Raw genomic sequence first — 15897 nt, forward strand, 5'->3', positions numbered from 1 at the left:
TCACATCACTAGGCTGCTGTTGAATAAACACTTTTACAGACAGAATCATTTCGGCTTCATCACATCAAACAGACAAATGTTCATATATGTTGGATTATTTCATATGTGAACAGACTTTATGTGATTAAACATGAATCATGTCTCATGGGTGAGTTTTAATAAAGTTTGTTGAATGTGAACAATAATCAGCTTTTATCGATAAATGTGTTTTTATGTGGATCTTCATCAGTTTGCTCGACTTCATGGATCCACACAAAATCTAAATGATAGAAAACATTTTCCATGAAAGTAAAAAACAAACCAAAGATAAAGATCAGAAAATAATTAAATCTTTTACCACACGTGGAAAAGTCGACAGGAGAAATAAAAATGAGTGAGAAGTAAAAGGAGAAATAAACAAAGCTTTAGAATAAGAAGTTTAACTTTTACATTAAGCAGATTTCTCTTGAAGAAATTAACATGACGAATAAAATATTTATCTCTAACGTCTCTGATCCAGCGTCACAGAGACTTTCACAGGTAACAGCTTCACTGGGTAATGATAATCTATATTGTTAAAGTATGGAAACATCTTCTGAGTGAAAGTGTATATGAAGGTGTGAATGTGTTTGTTAGTATCAAGATCAGAGAACAACAGTTCTCCTCTGTTCCAGTCCAGTTTCACTCTGATCCTCTGGATCTTCTGCTCAGAGAGAACAGATGATGCTGATTGTGACACTGCTTTGTATTTACCTTCATAGAACTGTATTCTCCATGTTCCAGACAGATCCTCTCCCTTCCTCTGCGCAGGCTCTGCTGACACACCGAGGAACCAGTTTGTACTGTCTCCAACCAGGACGTCCCAGCTGTGAGTCCCTGAGTTAAAACCCTCAGATCCCAGGACTGAGAAGTAAAGATCAAACCTCTCTGGATTGTCAGGAAGCTTCTGTCTCTCTCCTAGTCTCAAACTGGTCAGATCTCCAGACAGGACGAGTTTTGGATGAGCAGAGTTTGGGTCCAGAACCACAGGACTGTAGGAGACCACGTCCTTCATCTTGTTCCAGATGTTGAAGCTCAGGTTGCCCAGATGTTTGGCCTCGTCAATCAGAGCTCCTGAGATCAGCTGTGGATCATCCAGCAGGGGGCGCTGCTGGACTCGTTCCACTGCAGCCTTGTAGTTGAGCAGGAACGAGACGTCTTCAGCTCTCAGCTCGTCCTCTGTGGTTCTGATTGTGTCTGAAAGAGCTGTTATGTCTCTGCTCAAAGACTCAATCTTCTCCTTCATCATCCGACTCTTCTGCTTCTCTTCCTCCCTCAGTGCAGCCATCCTGGCCTCCTCTTCCTCCTCCAGAAACCGATGAAGCTTTTTAAACTGCTCCTTGATCTGCGTCTCTGTGAGTCCGGCCTGGACCTTAATGTGTTCTGCTGTTTGTTTAAACTCTACTTTAACACGTTCAAAACTCTGTAACTTCTTCTTCAAGGGCTCCAGAGTTTCCTGAAGCTGCTTCTTGTGTTGTTGTGCAGCTTCATCGATGGGTCTGAATCTGTGACCGGTGTGTTTCTCTGAATCTCTGCAGACGACACACACTGGCTGCTGATGGTCCAGACAGAAGAGTCTGAGTTTCTCTGAGTGCAGACTGCAGAGAGCATGTGAAGAGCTCTGATCTCTCTCCTGTAAGAAGGTCTCACACAGGTTCTTTAACACCAGGTTACAAGGTGGTTCTGACCTTGAAGATCTTCTCTTACAAATTGGACACTCTTTTACTTCTTTGTCTTTCCACCAGCTCTTCAAACAGTCTTTACAGAAGCTGTGGCTACATGACAGAATGACAGGATCTCTGAAGACATCATGGCAGACGGAACAGCAGAGATCTTCTTCTGATCTGGAAGCCATTGAGTCTCCAGGTGAAGCTGAAAACAGACAGTCAGTCAGTCACAGCTCCATGAACTTCACTGAGGTTCACTTCCCCTCTGAGTCGAGGTGTTTGTTAAACTCACGGTCAGTGTGTGGAGCGTCGGCAGGTTGTAGTTCGACTCTTCTCTCCTGTAGCTGGACTCACTCAGGACGTCTGGTCTGGTTTGGTTCAGTTTGGTTTGGAAGGTGAATGTGATCGTCTGGTTTTCAGCCTGCGTCTCTTCCGGGAGGAACAGATGCTTCCTGGTTTCTCAGGTGTGTCAGGAGAGGGAGGAGCTTGAATGCTGGATGATAAAACCTGTAAAACCTGAAACAAATGTACAAGCAGCTCTGCTGCCAGTAAATACTCTGCACCTCCCTTATGGACTGAACTCTAACACTTTAACTCTTAACTGCCTGATTCATCTGCCTGTGCAACATCAACGCTTCATGTGCAATACATTCACTGTTCATATTCTCTCACCGCGCATATCTTTACTGTCTTCACACTGTTTACATTAGTTTTATATATTTTTATATTTTTTAATTCCTCACACTTAATTATTACATGTTACTCATTACCTGCTGATGTCTTTTTGACTCCTGCTGCTGTAATACTACAAATGTCCCATTTTGAGACTAATACATGATCCTTTTTTCTTATCTTATCTTATCTTATCTTAAATCCATGATGCTCCAGATCATTTAAGACCAAAACGATGCAGCTTCATTGAGTTTGACTTGGAATGGGGAGAATGTTTCCTCTCTCATTCCCACACCCTCTTCTTGCTTTAGAGTTACATTAACACCACTGAGGCGTTTCCACACTGTAACGCTCTCTGTGCTCACAGGTGTTTTGTCTTTGCGTCAGTTTGAATCTCCGTCCAACACGTCCAACACGTCCAACACATCTAACACGCCTACAGAGATCATGTGACCAATCACATGCACTGGACATGCACGTCCCCCTGGACACAGGCTGTTGGAACAACATCTGTAAACAGTTGGTTCTGCAGATTTAAAGTTTATTAAAATTCAAGTATCCATTTCATTCTTCATGGTTCAAGGAGCCTGGTGTTTCCTTCACTTCTGTTTGAGTTACAATGCAAATGATGTGTTATCCCATCACCACAGAGAGGGGGCGCTACAGCAGTCAACTGGAGTCTCAGTAAAGGAGAAGAAGCGGAAATGAGGCCGTTTGTGTTTTGAAAGAGGGAAATTTAAAACTCAACGGTGTAAAACAGAAATGAATAAAAACAATGAGAGCCAGAGGAACATGAGCTGAACGGAGCCGATTGTATTTATTTTACATCGTCACATTTAGCTTCAGTAAAGAAAAGCTCCACAGTCTCTGGGCTACATTGAGGATGATGAATAAGAATGTGACAGTGTTATGTTGATTCTAATGTACTGTGTGTGTACTTGTGTTGTTAAACATGTATTTGTATGTTTTTCTACCATCAACCTGCTGATGAAAACTAGCCTGCATCATTAAATCTGACCCATTATATGATGGACTCCACTAAACTTGTTAATTAATGTGCACTTTCCATTTTAAATGCATAAATACGAACCTGCAGCAGTTTGTGAGGGTGAAGCTGCTGAAGTGAAGTTAATCAAACCGCTGCAGCGAACAGACACAAAGATGAACTTTGTATTTCATCAATTTGTCACGTCCAGTCCCGATTATTAGGTTAAGTTGGCCTGATATTTATCGTTCATTCTTCTGTTCTGTGTTGTTATTGTTTACTCACCTCTCCTCTCGTTTCAGACTCCTCACCCCCTCCCTTGTGTGTGCTGCACCTGGTTGATTATCTGCTCCTCCCCGATTGGTTTCACCTGTTACTCATCACCGGGTGTAATTAGTCTGTGGGTTCCTGTGTCACTTTGCCAGTTCGTCTTTGTTACCCCCGTGTCTCAAACGTCCCAGCAACTCCTTTGACTAGCAGCTTCCAGTGATTCTGATCCCGGACCATGTAACCGACTCTTCTTCTGCTTCTTCCCTGTCTGGGCCTCTCCCTGGTTTCTATTGTCTAACCGTGTACCGAACCTGGACTGGATCTCCGACCTCTGCTACTGCCTGACACTCAACGGTTTGTTTGCTTATATTTGGACTGCCTTACCTGTGTGCCGAACCTGGACTGGATCCCCGACTTCTGCTTCTGCCGACCCTTATTGGATTTGTGCTGCTTCTGGACTGCCACTCCCTGTATCATAACTTCCAGTAAAGATCATTAATTATCATCTCTGTCTCCGAGTCGAGCATTTGAATCCTACACACCCCATACATTACACAATTAAAGATAACATAGAAAAAATAGACTGTAATTCTATGTTCAAAAGACGTCATAGAGACAAAGGTGAGAGTATCAGTAACACACAGCATCAAACATGGTAGAGTTCAAAATTCCATTTTTTTTGTATTATCATTATTGTTGAGGATTACGAAACTACAAGAATGCAATCTTCCATCTCACTGTAGTCATCAATAGTTAATTCATATAATTGTTTTTCAAAAGATGACATACCGTCCCTTGATAACTGCAGTTCAGACATATGTTTAACACTTAACACTAAATATATATAAAATAATATCAGTAATACTTGTGATTGTGTTAAATTAATCAAACTATAACACTTGTCCTGTTTGTAGATGAAACATGGAGAAAGTCATTAATTCAGCTTGTACTTTATAATTTGTTGGATTGTGTGTCGGCCATGACCTTCACTTTAACGGCATCAAGAATGGTGGCTACTGGGTAATGTTAGCTAACAAGGCTAATGCTAACGTAGCTAATGCTAGTGCGGCTAATGCTACCTAGCAAGTGGATGCTTAGTTTGCTCTTCAACCAAACGATGTGAGACCAGAAACATGACAATGAGGTAAAAGTGTGATTCTGTGTGAAATGTTATCACAGTTAACTGAGACTCCACCACAGAGTCATGATGTCATCAATGTAGATCTCTAGCTCCGGCTCGACTTTGACACACACAATCATTTTAGCTTTATATTTACATTTCATCTTAGAAAAGATCAAAACTCTGTTTCAGTTTGATAGTTTTTATTATTTTGATCACAATATTAAAATCACATCACTAGGCTGCTGTTGAATAAACACTTTTACAGACAGAATCATTTTGGCTTCATCACATCAAACAGACAAATGTTCATATATGTTGGATTATTTCATATGTGAACAGACTATGTGATTAAACACTCATATGTGAGTTTTAATAAAGTTTGTTGAATGTGAACAATGATCAGCTGTTATTGATGAATGTGTTTTTATGTGGATCTTCATCAGTTTGCTCAACTTAATGGATCCACACAAAATCTAAATGATAGAAAAAACATTTTCCATGAAAGTAAAAATCAAACCAAAGCTAAAAATCAGAAAATAATGAAATATTTTTACACGCGTGGAAAAGTCGACAGGAGAAATAAAAATGAGTGAGAAGTAAAAGGAGAAATAAACAAAGCTTTAGAATAACGAGTTTAACATTTAAATTTTGCAGATTTCTATTGAAGAAATAAACATGATGAATAAAATCTTTGTCTCTAACGTCTCTGATCCAGCGTCACAGAGACTTTCACAGGTAACAGCTTCACTGGGTGACGACGATCTCCGATGTTAAAGAATGGAAACATCTTGTCATTGAAAGTGTGTGTGAAGGTGTGAATGTGTTTGTTAGTATCAGGATCAGAGAACGACAGTTTTTTTCTGTTCCAGTCCAGTTTCACTCTGATCCTCTGGATCTTCTGCACAGAGAGAACAGATAATGCTGATGGTGACCATGCTGTGTATTTACCTTCATAGAACCTTATTCTCCACGTTCCAGACAGATCGTCTCCCTTCCTCTGGACAGACTCTGCTGACACACCCAGTGTCCAGCGTGTACTGTCTCGAACCAGGACGTCCCAGCTGTGAGTCCCTGAGTTAAAACCCTCAGATCCCAGGACTGAGGCGTAAAGATCAAACCTCTCTGGATTGTCAGGAAGCTTCTGTTTCTCTCCTGCTCTCACACTGGTCAGGTCTTCAGACAGGACGAGCCATGGACTAGCAGAGTTTGGGTCCAGAACCACAGGACTGTAGGAGACCACGTCCTTCATCTTGTTCCAGATGTTGAAGCTCAGGTTGCCCAAATGTTTGGTCTTGTCTATCAGAGCTCCTGAGGCCAGCTGTGGATCATCCAGCAGGGGGCGCTGCATGACTCGTTCCACTGCAGCCTTGTAGTTGAGCAGGAACGAGACGTCTTCAGCTCTCAGCTCGTCCTCTGTGGTTCTGATTGTGTCTGAAAGAGACGTTATGTCTCTGCTCAGAGACTCAATCTTCTCCTTCATCATCTGACTCTTCTGCTCCTCTTCCTCCCTCAGTGCAGTCATCCTGGCCTCCTCTTCCTCCTCCAGAAACTGATGAAGCTTTTTAAACTGCTCCTTGATCTGCGTCTCTGTGAGTCCGACCTGGACCTTAATGTGTTTTGCTGTTTGTTCAAACTCTACTTTAACACGTTCAAAACTCTGTAACTTCTTCTTCAAGGGCTCCAGAGTTTCCTGAAGCTGCTTCTTGTGTTGTTGTGCAGCTTCATCGATGGTTCTCTCTGAGTGCAGACTGCAGAGAGCAGGTGAAGAGCTCTGATCTCTCTCCTGTAAGAAGGTCTCACACAAGTTCTTTAACGCCAGGTTAGGTGGTAAACCCTTTGAAGATCTTCTCTTACAAAGTGGACACTCTTTTACTTCTTTGTCTTCCCACCAGCTCTCCACACAGTCTTTACAGAAGCTGTGGCTACATGACAGAATGACAGGATCTCTGAAGACATCATGGCAGACGGGACAGTAGAGATCTTCTTCTAATCTGGAAGCCATTGAGTCTCCAGGTGAAGCTGAAAACAGACAGTCAGTCAGTCACAGCTCCATGAACTTCACTGAGGTTCACTTCCCCTCTGAGTCGAGGTGTTTGTTAAACTCACGGTCAGTGTGTGGAGCGTCGGCAGGTTGTAGTTTGACTCTTCTCTCCTGTAGCTGGACTCACTCAGGACGTCTGGTCTGGTTTGGTTCAGTTTGGTTTGGAAGGTGAATGTGATCGTCTGGTTTTCAGCCTGCGTCTCTTCAGGGAGGAACAGATGCTTCCTGGTTTCAAGAGACTTGGTTGTAAAATAGGTGCTTGAATATGATCGTGATACGCTTAGTGTTCAAAATTCAGAAGTAGTTCTGCAGAAGTCAAAGTGAAATTTAAATATTAACAGGAAGTGCAGGAGTGGGGGAGTCTGTCACGTAACTGCAGAGCTGAAGTTTCATTAAAGAGACAGAAGCAAAGTGCAAACAAATGGAAACAAGGTCAGGTGGTTTTATAAATTCAAATCAGCTCAAGTTGGCATATTATTTTGTGTGTGAATGCAGTAAAAAGTATGACATCATCAAATGATTGTACATTATGTTCTGATTATTATACCTTAAGTGTGACACCATTATATGGTGTGACTTTGGGCTTTCAATAAATTTCAAAAACGTATTTAATATTAATATTAAATAATAACTTTAGTTTACATTAAAGCTACCTCGGGGTAGAAAGGAAAACAGACAATTTATTGATTAAGTCTCATGAAAGTACTAACTACAAATTTGGAACATTAGTTAATAATTTAATAATTAACTTTAACAAAAATGACCAGGTCAATAGTTAGTAAAGATGAAGGACATCTGCATTTGACAGACAGGTGTTATTTTTAAGTTGTTGACTCAATCCCCGGTCGGGGGAAACACACTCAAAATCAAAACGTGCATCCTGAAATATTTCAGCAGCGATGTGTCGAGGCCCCAATCATCACAAACACACCTTTAATTTTTTTTCTTATGGTCCAAATATGTATTTGTTCCCTTCATCAGACCTGTGTGTCACTGCAGCTGGGTTTCCTCAGCCTGCAGCGCAGAGTTAACGCTGAAGTACAACTCAGAGCCGAGGACGCTGATTGGATACGATGATAAACACACACTTACTATCACTGAGCGTTAAACAATGTTTACTTCATCAGAGGGAGGTCAGTTTGTGAAACAGGAAAACGCTGCTAATGACACGGAGAAGATGGACGGACGATGAGGAGGACGAGCGGAGGAGTGGCCATGATTTAGTGTTTACCTGAATGCAAAGGTCCTTGTGCGTCTGTCCCCAAATCAGTTTGTGGCTGATTGCTCAGAACGTCCTCGAGAACAAGCGGGTCGGACGCTGCTGCAGCTCGTCTCACATCCAACACGTCACAGCAGCTTGTGGGAAATATTCTCACTGGGCCCAAAAATGACTTGTTAGGAAATCAGCTCTCAACATTAATACAGTAGATTACTGTACACATGATGCCCCGCTAGTGGCCCCTACAGGCTGCAGTGTTCATTACAGCCACAGTGTCAAAGTGCTGGAGAGCAACAGACTGATCATTTACTGCAGGAAGTGTAGAGCCTTAGAAAGGTGCTGGAGAAAAGGTCCTGGGGTCATTCAGAGGGTTCAACCTCTGGGGATCAGGCTGGTGGTGCTGAAATCAACTGGGATCAAAGAATTTACAAGATAGATTTAATGTCAGTCAAATGCAGTTGATTTGAAATAGCTAGTTCTGAAGCAAAGTGTTGGACTAACAGGCATAGAGTTCAGATGCAGAGATGCAAGAATTCTACTTTGCATTTTCAGTCCCTTGCCAGTAGGGGGTGCTGCAGCCATCTCAGTAAAGTTTGTTGAAAGTTACAAATGCAAACTCTCCCCTCAACTTCCACCTGATCGTAACCACTACTTTACTCAAGAGGCAGGGATTGGTCGATCCCCAGTGAACGCTCTCATTGGTCGAAGGGCGCCCTCATCCTGTTGACCTCGACGTTTCACCGCAGAGACTCAAATACTTTCTAGTGACCAGTCGAACTTTTAAGACCCTGATTGATACGAAGACCGATTGATGGATTGTTGGATGAACCTGAAATATTCTTTACGCTAGCTCGACCGAAGTGGCCCCAAAAAAAATATATAGATAAAATCAAAACGGCATTTTTGTCTTTGCAACACGACCAAAGTTGGCGAACGCTGGTGTGGTGTTGTTGTGTAGGCGTTGAGGTGTGATGACTGTTGGCGAGGACGTGTGTTGTTGTTAATGCTGTACGTACAACACGACTGTAACATGTGTTGATTTCTTTTTTTATTCTCCTGAGACGATGATTAGCAGTTAACGCTGGGGTTTGGGATTGGTGTTGAGACGGGTGTGTGTGTCTGTGTGTGTGTGTCTGTGTGTGTGTGTCTGTGTGTCCGTGTGTGTCGGGGACAAACTAGGGTTTAAAATCTTTAAACTATAATCGTGTGCCTTGCTCTACTGTTACTACTTCGACCTTTTCTTTAGTGAAGACAAACCACTGCTACGGTGATGAAAACATGCAACGACATTTTCAAAATGAGAAACAAACAGTTTAATGCGACGTTGATGTTGAACCTGTGTAAATATGTGTTGTGCAATAGGAGTAGACTTGAAGTTGGCTAATTATTAATCATCATGAAATATGATTATTAAAATAGTAAAAGATTATTTATTAAAAATAATTTTAAAAAAATGATAAGGCCATAACTTATCGTAGAGGGGCACCAACCTGGTCACAGGGACCAACGAGTCAAACTATAATTATCAGTCTCATAATGATAAATGTCAAATTAATAATCTCAATATTTTAATATTAATGATTATTTAATAAACAATGAAGGCTTCTAAGTTCGAGCACAGGCAATCATAATCCAACTGTATTCACACACTTATGCACAAATAATCACAGACTACAGATACTTTAATTACAAAAGTATTTATTAAAAAGGGGAAATACCGTTAATGTTATTTAATGATTCATCATTTTAACAGACTCCAATATTTCAAAGATAAACACAGCAGCAGCACTTATCACAATTCAGAAAATACATGTAACCTGCGGTCTACCTATGTATGTCTGTCTCTGTGTGTGTGTGTCTGTGTCAAAGTGTCTGTGTGTGTGTGTGTGTCTATGTGTGTGTATGTGAAATAAAGTTAGTGTTATTTTATGATTCATCATCTTAACAGACTCCAATATTTCAAAGATCACAACAGCAGCAGCACTTATCACAATTCAGAACACACATGTAACCTCTGGTCCATCTATGTGTCTCTGTGTGTGTGTGTCTCTGTCTGTGTCTATCAATATGTCTTTGTGTGTGTGTGTGTGTATGTGTATGTGTGTGTGTGTGTGTGTGTGTGTGTGTGTGTGTGTGTGTGTGTGTGTGTGTGAGAGAGAGAGAGAGAGAGAGAGAGAGGGGGCGTGGCGATGACGCAGTCACGTGGTGACGTCACCTCTAAGATGGAGGCCGACAATGACTCAAGGAGTCATTATGCTTGAAACTCTCAAAATGGCCGCTTTGGAAGTTAGATCCAGAATGGGAGGAGAGAGAGAGAAGGCGTGGCAATAATAGACTCTCAAGATGGTGGTTTAACTTAACGTTATCCAAAATGGAGAATATGTTTATGACCATGTGGCCTGAACTCACAATGGTGGTCGCCAAATGAATTACACAAAGGAAATTTCAGACAAAGAGAATTCTTATCTCTGCTTGGCTTTGGGGGCCGAATGGTTTCCAGATGTGTTTTACCTCTCTAAGTATAGATTTAACTATGTGACATGAACTGTATTATAAATACATATCGGAACGTGTGTATACGTGAGTTTAGGAGAAGAGAGAGAGAGAGAGAGAGAGAGAGAGAGAGAGAGAGAGAGAGAGAGAGAGAGAGAGAGAGAGAGAGAACATGTAAGGAGAGGACAAAGAGGCTCTTAAAAATACCGCATTTACCTTATCACTCAGCATCCAAACGGCGTTGTGTGCTGAAGTTTGACCGGTAAAATCTCTGTAAAATTGCTCAGAAGGGAACAGTGCAGCCGGAGACGTTTCGTCACGGCACTTAAAACTGTAACACGGCCGTAACCGGAAACCGGAAGTTGTCGGCTCGTCGCCGCTAAAACAATGAGACACGGAGGTCCCGCAAACAAATACACTCAAATATTAAACAATACGCTACGTATCTGCCTCGCGGTGTGCCTGCGCCTCGGCGCGAATGCGTCGGGGGCCAGTGAATCACGTGGTCTCTCACGAGCGGAGCTCCGGAGCTCGCCGCTGGACCGGAAAAGGGAGCGAATTCCTCGTGCTGCCTTGACGGAATGAAACTTCGTCTTTCTTCTGTAACAGCGGAGAACGTCCTGTTTTACAGGAACGGAGTGGATTGTCTCTTACTCCTCAGCGGGATGAACGTCGCGCTTCTGCAGGGAACGGCTTTGTGGAAGCCGTTTGTGGATCGTTGAAAAAGAAAGTCCATGTGTTTCACTCGTCCCGCAAGTGATTTCCTGTTTCGGCCCTTCAAGTTAAAACAGCCAAAAGTCCTATCAAGATAAAACTTCGACTGAGATAAAAGAAGAAATCAAATCAAATAAATTAAATTAAACAAACGTCTAATCGCCTCCTTAGTTACTGAGTCGTGTGGTTAGGCCTCTTGAGGTCAGAAGACAACTTGAGCAGCGTGGAAAGAGGGAGATTTCTGTGAGTTCAGTTCTTTTGTAGCACCTGAAAGGTACCTGCCCCCCTGGAGGAGGGGTCAAGGGTCAGTGTGGCCCACAGCCAATGGACTGTCAGATTTTGGCCCCAAGGGGCGGGCTTCGCCCTCAGTGGACGTCTCAGGTTTCATTTGGGCTCTCAGCAGATCTGCTTGCAGCATCTCCCCCCAAAGCCGGCTGGGGGGGAATGGGGTTTCGACACCCAGGAAAACTCTAGGGCTGGTCTCAGGATCGCGTTTAGGCCTCAAGTTTTATGGGCCTTTGTTGAAAACTCAGATCACTGGGCCTCAGTCCCAACACATGTAAAGTTGTGAAACCTCGGTGTGACGCGCAGGGGGTGGGGGGGGGGGGGTGCTTGGTGTTTGTGTTTATTTATGTTTTGTGGTCTGTGATGTGAAATATCTTTATTATTAGTATTGGCCATAAAGAGCTTGACTGCATGGATCCTGCTGAATACAATGTAAAACCAACTGTTGACAAATAAACTTAATTTATTGGAAAAATGAACAAATGTGGGTTGTGTTGTTTTTTTGCTGTTGTGTTAATCACAGTTTGTTGAATCAGCACGAAGGGAAACAGATGTGTTTTCTCATCGTGCTCTGAACCTCTTGCTGTGTCCTTGAGTCCAGGTGAAAGTTTGGACTAAAGAAATTCCCTCGAGGTGTTTCTGAGCTGCTTATTTGTCAGGTCACAGCGACCTTGACCTTTGGCCTTTGACAAACAAATTCTAATCAGACTTTGTCTTCACATGTCGGCCCAACTATTGTTCACAACTATTAGCTCCCAACGTTTAAATAAGCAATAATTCATGAATAAATGTATATATAACTCAATTTAACAACCTGAAACTATCTGATTGTTAAATCCTACTTAATGACAGATAATGTTATGTTTACATTTTGAATTAAAAAAGGTCAGAACACTGTTTCTGTTTCATAGTTTTTATTATTTTTATCACAATATTAAAATCACATCACGTGGCTGCTGTTGAATAAACACTTTTACAGACCGAATCATTTTGGCTTCATCACATCAAACGAATGTTCATACATGTTGGATTATTTCATATGTGAACAGACTTTATGTGATTAAACATGAATCATGTCTCATGTGTGAGTTTTAATCAAGTTTGTTGAATGTGAACAATGATCAGCTGTTATTGATGAATGTGTTTTTATGTGGATCTTCATCAGTTTGCTCGACTTCATGGATCCACACAAAATATAAATGATAGAAAACATTTTCCTTGAAAGTAAAAAACAAACCAAAGATAAGATCAGAAATAATGAAATATTTTTACACACGTAGAAAAGTCGACAGGAGAAATAAAAATGAGTGAGAAATAAAATGAGAAATAAACAAAGCTTTAGAATAACGAGTTTAACATTTAAATTCAGCAGATTTCTCTTGAAGAAATAAACATGATGAATAAAATCTTTATCTCTAACGGCTCTGATCCAGCGTCACAGAGACATTCACAGGTAACAGCTTCAAGTGATCTCTAATGTAAAAGATTGGAAACATCTTCTGAGTGTAAGTGTGTTTGAAGGTGTGAATGTGTTTGTTAGTATCAGGATCAGAGAACGACAGTTCTCCTCTGTTCCAGTCCAGTTTCACTCTGATCCTCTGGCTCTTCTGCACAGAGAGATAAGATGCTCCTGATGGTGAATCTGCTGAGTATTTACCTTCATCACACCATATTCTCCATAATCCAGACAGTTTTACTCCCTTCCTCTGGGCAAACTCTGCTGAAACACCCAGTGCCCAGCATGTACTGTCTCCAACCAGGACGTCCCAGCTGTGAGTCCCTGAGTAAAAACCCTCAGATCCCAGGACTGAGGCGTAAGTATCAAACCTCTCTGGATTGTCAGGAAGCTTCTGTTTCTCTCCTCGTCTCAAACTGGTCAGATCTTCAGACAGGTCGAGCCATGGATTAGCAGAGTTTGGGTCCAGAACCACAGGACTGTAGGAGACCACGTCCTTCATCTTGATCCAGATGTTGAAGCTCAGGTTGCCCAGATGTTTGACCTCGTCTATCAGAGCTCCTGAGGCCAGCTGTGGATCATCCAGCAGGGGGCGCTGCTGGACTCGTTCCACTGCAGCCTTGTAGTTGAGCAGGAACGAGACGTCTTCAGCTCTCAGCTCGTCCTCTGTGGTTCTGATTGTGTTTGAAAGAGCCGTTATGTCTCTGCTCAGAGCCTGAATCTTCTCCTTCATCACCTGACTCTTCTGCTCCTCTTCCTCCCTCAGTGCAGCCATCCTGGCCTCCTCTTCCTCCTCCAGAAACCGATGAAGCTTTTTAAACTGCTCCTTGATCTGCGTCTCTGTGAGTCCGGCCTGGACCTTAATGTGTTCTGCTGTTTGTTCAAACTCTACTTTAACACGTTCAAAACTCTGTAACTTCTTCTTCAAGGGCTCCAGAGTTTCCTGAAGCTGCTTCTTGTGTTGTTGTGCAGCTTCATCGATGGGTCTGAATCTGTGACCGGTGTGTTTTTCTGAATCTCTGCAGATGACACACACTGGCTGCTGATGGTCCAGACAGAAGAGTCTGAGTTTCTCTGAGTGGAGACTGCAGAGAGCAGGTGAAGAGCTCTGATCTCTCTCCTGTAAGAAGGTCTCACACAGGTTCTTCAACACCAGGTTACAAGGTGGTTGAGACTTTGAAGATCTTCTCTTACAAAGTGGACACTCTTTTACTTCTTTGTCTTTCCACCAGCTCTTCAAACAGTCTTTACAGAAGCTGTGGCTACATGACAGAAGAACAGGATCTCTGAAGACATCATGGCAGATGGAACAGCAGAGATCTTCTTCTAATCTGGAAGCCATTGAGTCTCCAGGTGAAGCTGAAAACAGACAGTCAGTCAGTCACAGCTCCATGAACTTCACTGAGGTTCACTTCCCCTCTGAGTCGAGGTGTTTGTTAAACTCACGGTCAGTGTGTGGAGCGTCGGCAGGTTGTAGTTTGACTCTTCTCTCCTGTAGCTGGACTCACTCAGGACGTCTGGTCTGGTTCGGTTCAGTTTGGTTTGGAAGGTGAATGTGATCGTCTGGTTTTCAGCCTGCGTCTCTTCAGGGAGGAACAGATGCTTCCTGGTTTCTCTGGTGTGTCAGGACACGATTGAAAAAAGTAATTCAAGCCTTGGATTTGATAACTGGTCAAAAGTCATTTGGCAGCAACAAGCTCACACAGACAAGAGACTTGGTTGTAAAATAGCTGCTTGAATATGATCGTGATCTGCTCAGTGTTCAAAATACAGAAGTAGTTTTGCAAAAGTCAAAGTCAAACTTAAATATTAACAGGAAGTGCAGGGGGGGGGAGTCTGTTACGTAACTGCAGAGCTGAAGTCACATTAAAGAGACAGAAGCAAAGTGCAAACAAATGGACGCAGTTTGTGGCTGATTGCTCAGAACGTCCTCGAGAACAAGCGGGTCGGACGCTGCTGCAGCTCGTCTCACATCCAACACGTCACAGCAGCTTGTGGGAAAAATTCTCACTGGGCCCAAAAATGACTTGTTAAGAAATCAGCCCTCAACATTAATACAGTCGATTACTGTACAAATGATGCCCCACTAGTGGCCCCTACAGGCTGCACTGTTCATTGCAGCCACAGTGTCAAAGTGCTGGAGAGCAACAGACTGATCATTTACTGCAGGAAGTGTAGAGCCTTAGAAAGGTGCTGGAGAAAAGGTCCTGGGGTCATTCAGAGGGTTCAACCTCTGGGGATCAGGCTGGTGATGACTAATCGAGTTCAGATGCAGAGACGCAGAGACTCTGCTTTAGCCAGAAAATAAACTACGAATATGGATGATGGTTCATGATGGTTCATGTCCGGAGGTTCAACCCATTCCTCCTCAAACGTTGAGCTCTTCTCAGCCGTGCTGACGTGTGGATGTTGACGAGCTTCCTCTCCGGAGCAGCTGTGATGAAACAAACTGCAACGCTGCTCGTGACCTCGGATGAAACCGTTTGATGAAACAAGTCGAGCTCCGTTTAAACACTTTTCTTTGACATTTCAGCTTCATCACATGATCTTCATCTGACCGCTGAGTCTTTGCATTTGGCTCCTGCCGGATCGTACAACGCAACATTCTAAGAATCAGACCTCACCAGACTCTCTCTGCCTCCAGCTCCTGCTGCAGCTGCTCCTGTGAAGCAGCAGCTTCCCCTCAGTGAAACTCGTGCTCCTGTTCAGAATGGGACTGGTCTCCAGTCGGCTTCAGAGGGCACATCTCAGCTCACTCTCAGCTCTTCGAACTCCACCGACGACCCACAGTCGCCCAAATCAAAACCAAGTCCTTCACACTTGTCTAGAGAGCAACTTCTGGTTCCGCAACACAGACTGAGTAAAGATGGACGATGCATCTCAGCTTCCCCCCCGGTACAGAAACAATATCCCTGATATGAAATCCGCCAAGAGTCTGTAGCTGTGTGATATCA

The 15897-nt window shown here is 42.9% G+C and overlaps 3 protein-coding genes across 3 annotated transcripts; all 3 read right to left on the bottom strand.

The window, feature by feature from the left end:
* Positions 1 to 481: 481 nt before the first annotated feature.
* LOC133014879 (nuclear factor 7, brain-like) lies at positions 482 to 1873 on the bottom strand. The gene has a single exon (XM_061082097.1). The coding sequence runs from the start codon at positions 1871 to 1873 to the stop codon at positions 482 to 484; it is 1392 nt and encodes a 463-aa protein (XP_060938080.1).
* A 3426-nt stretch (positions 1874 to 5299) lies between these two features.
* LOC133014899 (E3 ubiquitin-protein ligase TRIM69-like) lies at positions 5300 to 6159 on the bottom strand. The gene has a single exon (XM_061082115.1). The coding sequence runs from the start codon at positions 6081 to 6083 to the stop codon at positions 5433 to 5435; it is 651 nt and encodes a 216-aa protein (XP_060938098.1). The 5' UTR covers positions 6084 to 6159; the 3' UTR covers positions 5300 to 5432.
* A 6294-nt stretch (positions 6160 to 12453) lies between these two features.
* LOC133014888 (E3 ubiquitin-protein ligase TRIM35-like) lies at positions 12454 to 14285 on the bottom strand. The gene has a single exon (XM_061082106.1). The coding sequence runs from the start codon at positions 14283 to 14285 to the stop codon at positions 12903 to 12905; it is 1383 nt and encodes a 460-aa protein (XP_060938089.1). The 3' UTR covers positions 12454 to 12902.
* Between the last annotated feature and the right edge of the window lie 1612 nt (positions 14286 to 15897).

This window comes from Limanda limanda, chromosome 12 (genome assembly GCF_963576545.1).
Source record: "Limanda limanda chromosome 12, fLimLim1.1, whole genome shotgun sequence".
NCBI classification, from domain to species: Eukaryota; Metazoa; Chordata; class Actinopteri; order Pleuronectiformes; family Pleuronectidae; genus Limanda; species Limanda limanda.

What these genes read in the sequence shown, in the direction of transcription:
- LOC133014879 (XM_061082097.1), bottom strand. Translation starts at nt 1,873, where the DNA reads ATGGCTTCCAGATCAGAAGAAGATCTCTGCTGTTCCGTCTGCCATGAT.
- LOC133014899 (XM_061082115.1), bottom strand. Translation starts at nt 6,083, where the DNA reads ATGCAGCGCCCCCTGCTGGATGATCCACAGCTGGCCTCAGGAGCTCTG.
- LOC133014888 (XM_061082106.1), bottom strand. Translation starts at nt 14,285, where the DNA reads ATGGCTTCCAGATTAGAAGAAGATCTCTGCTGTTCCATCTGCCATGAT.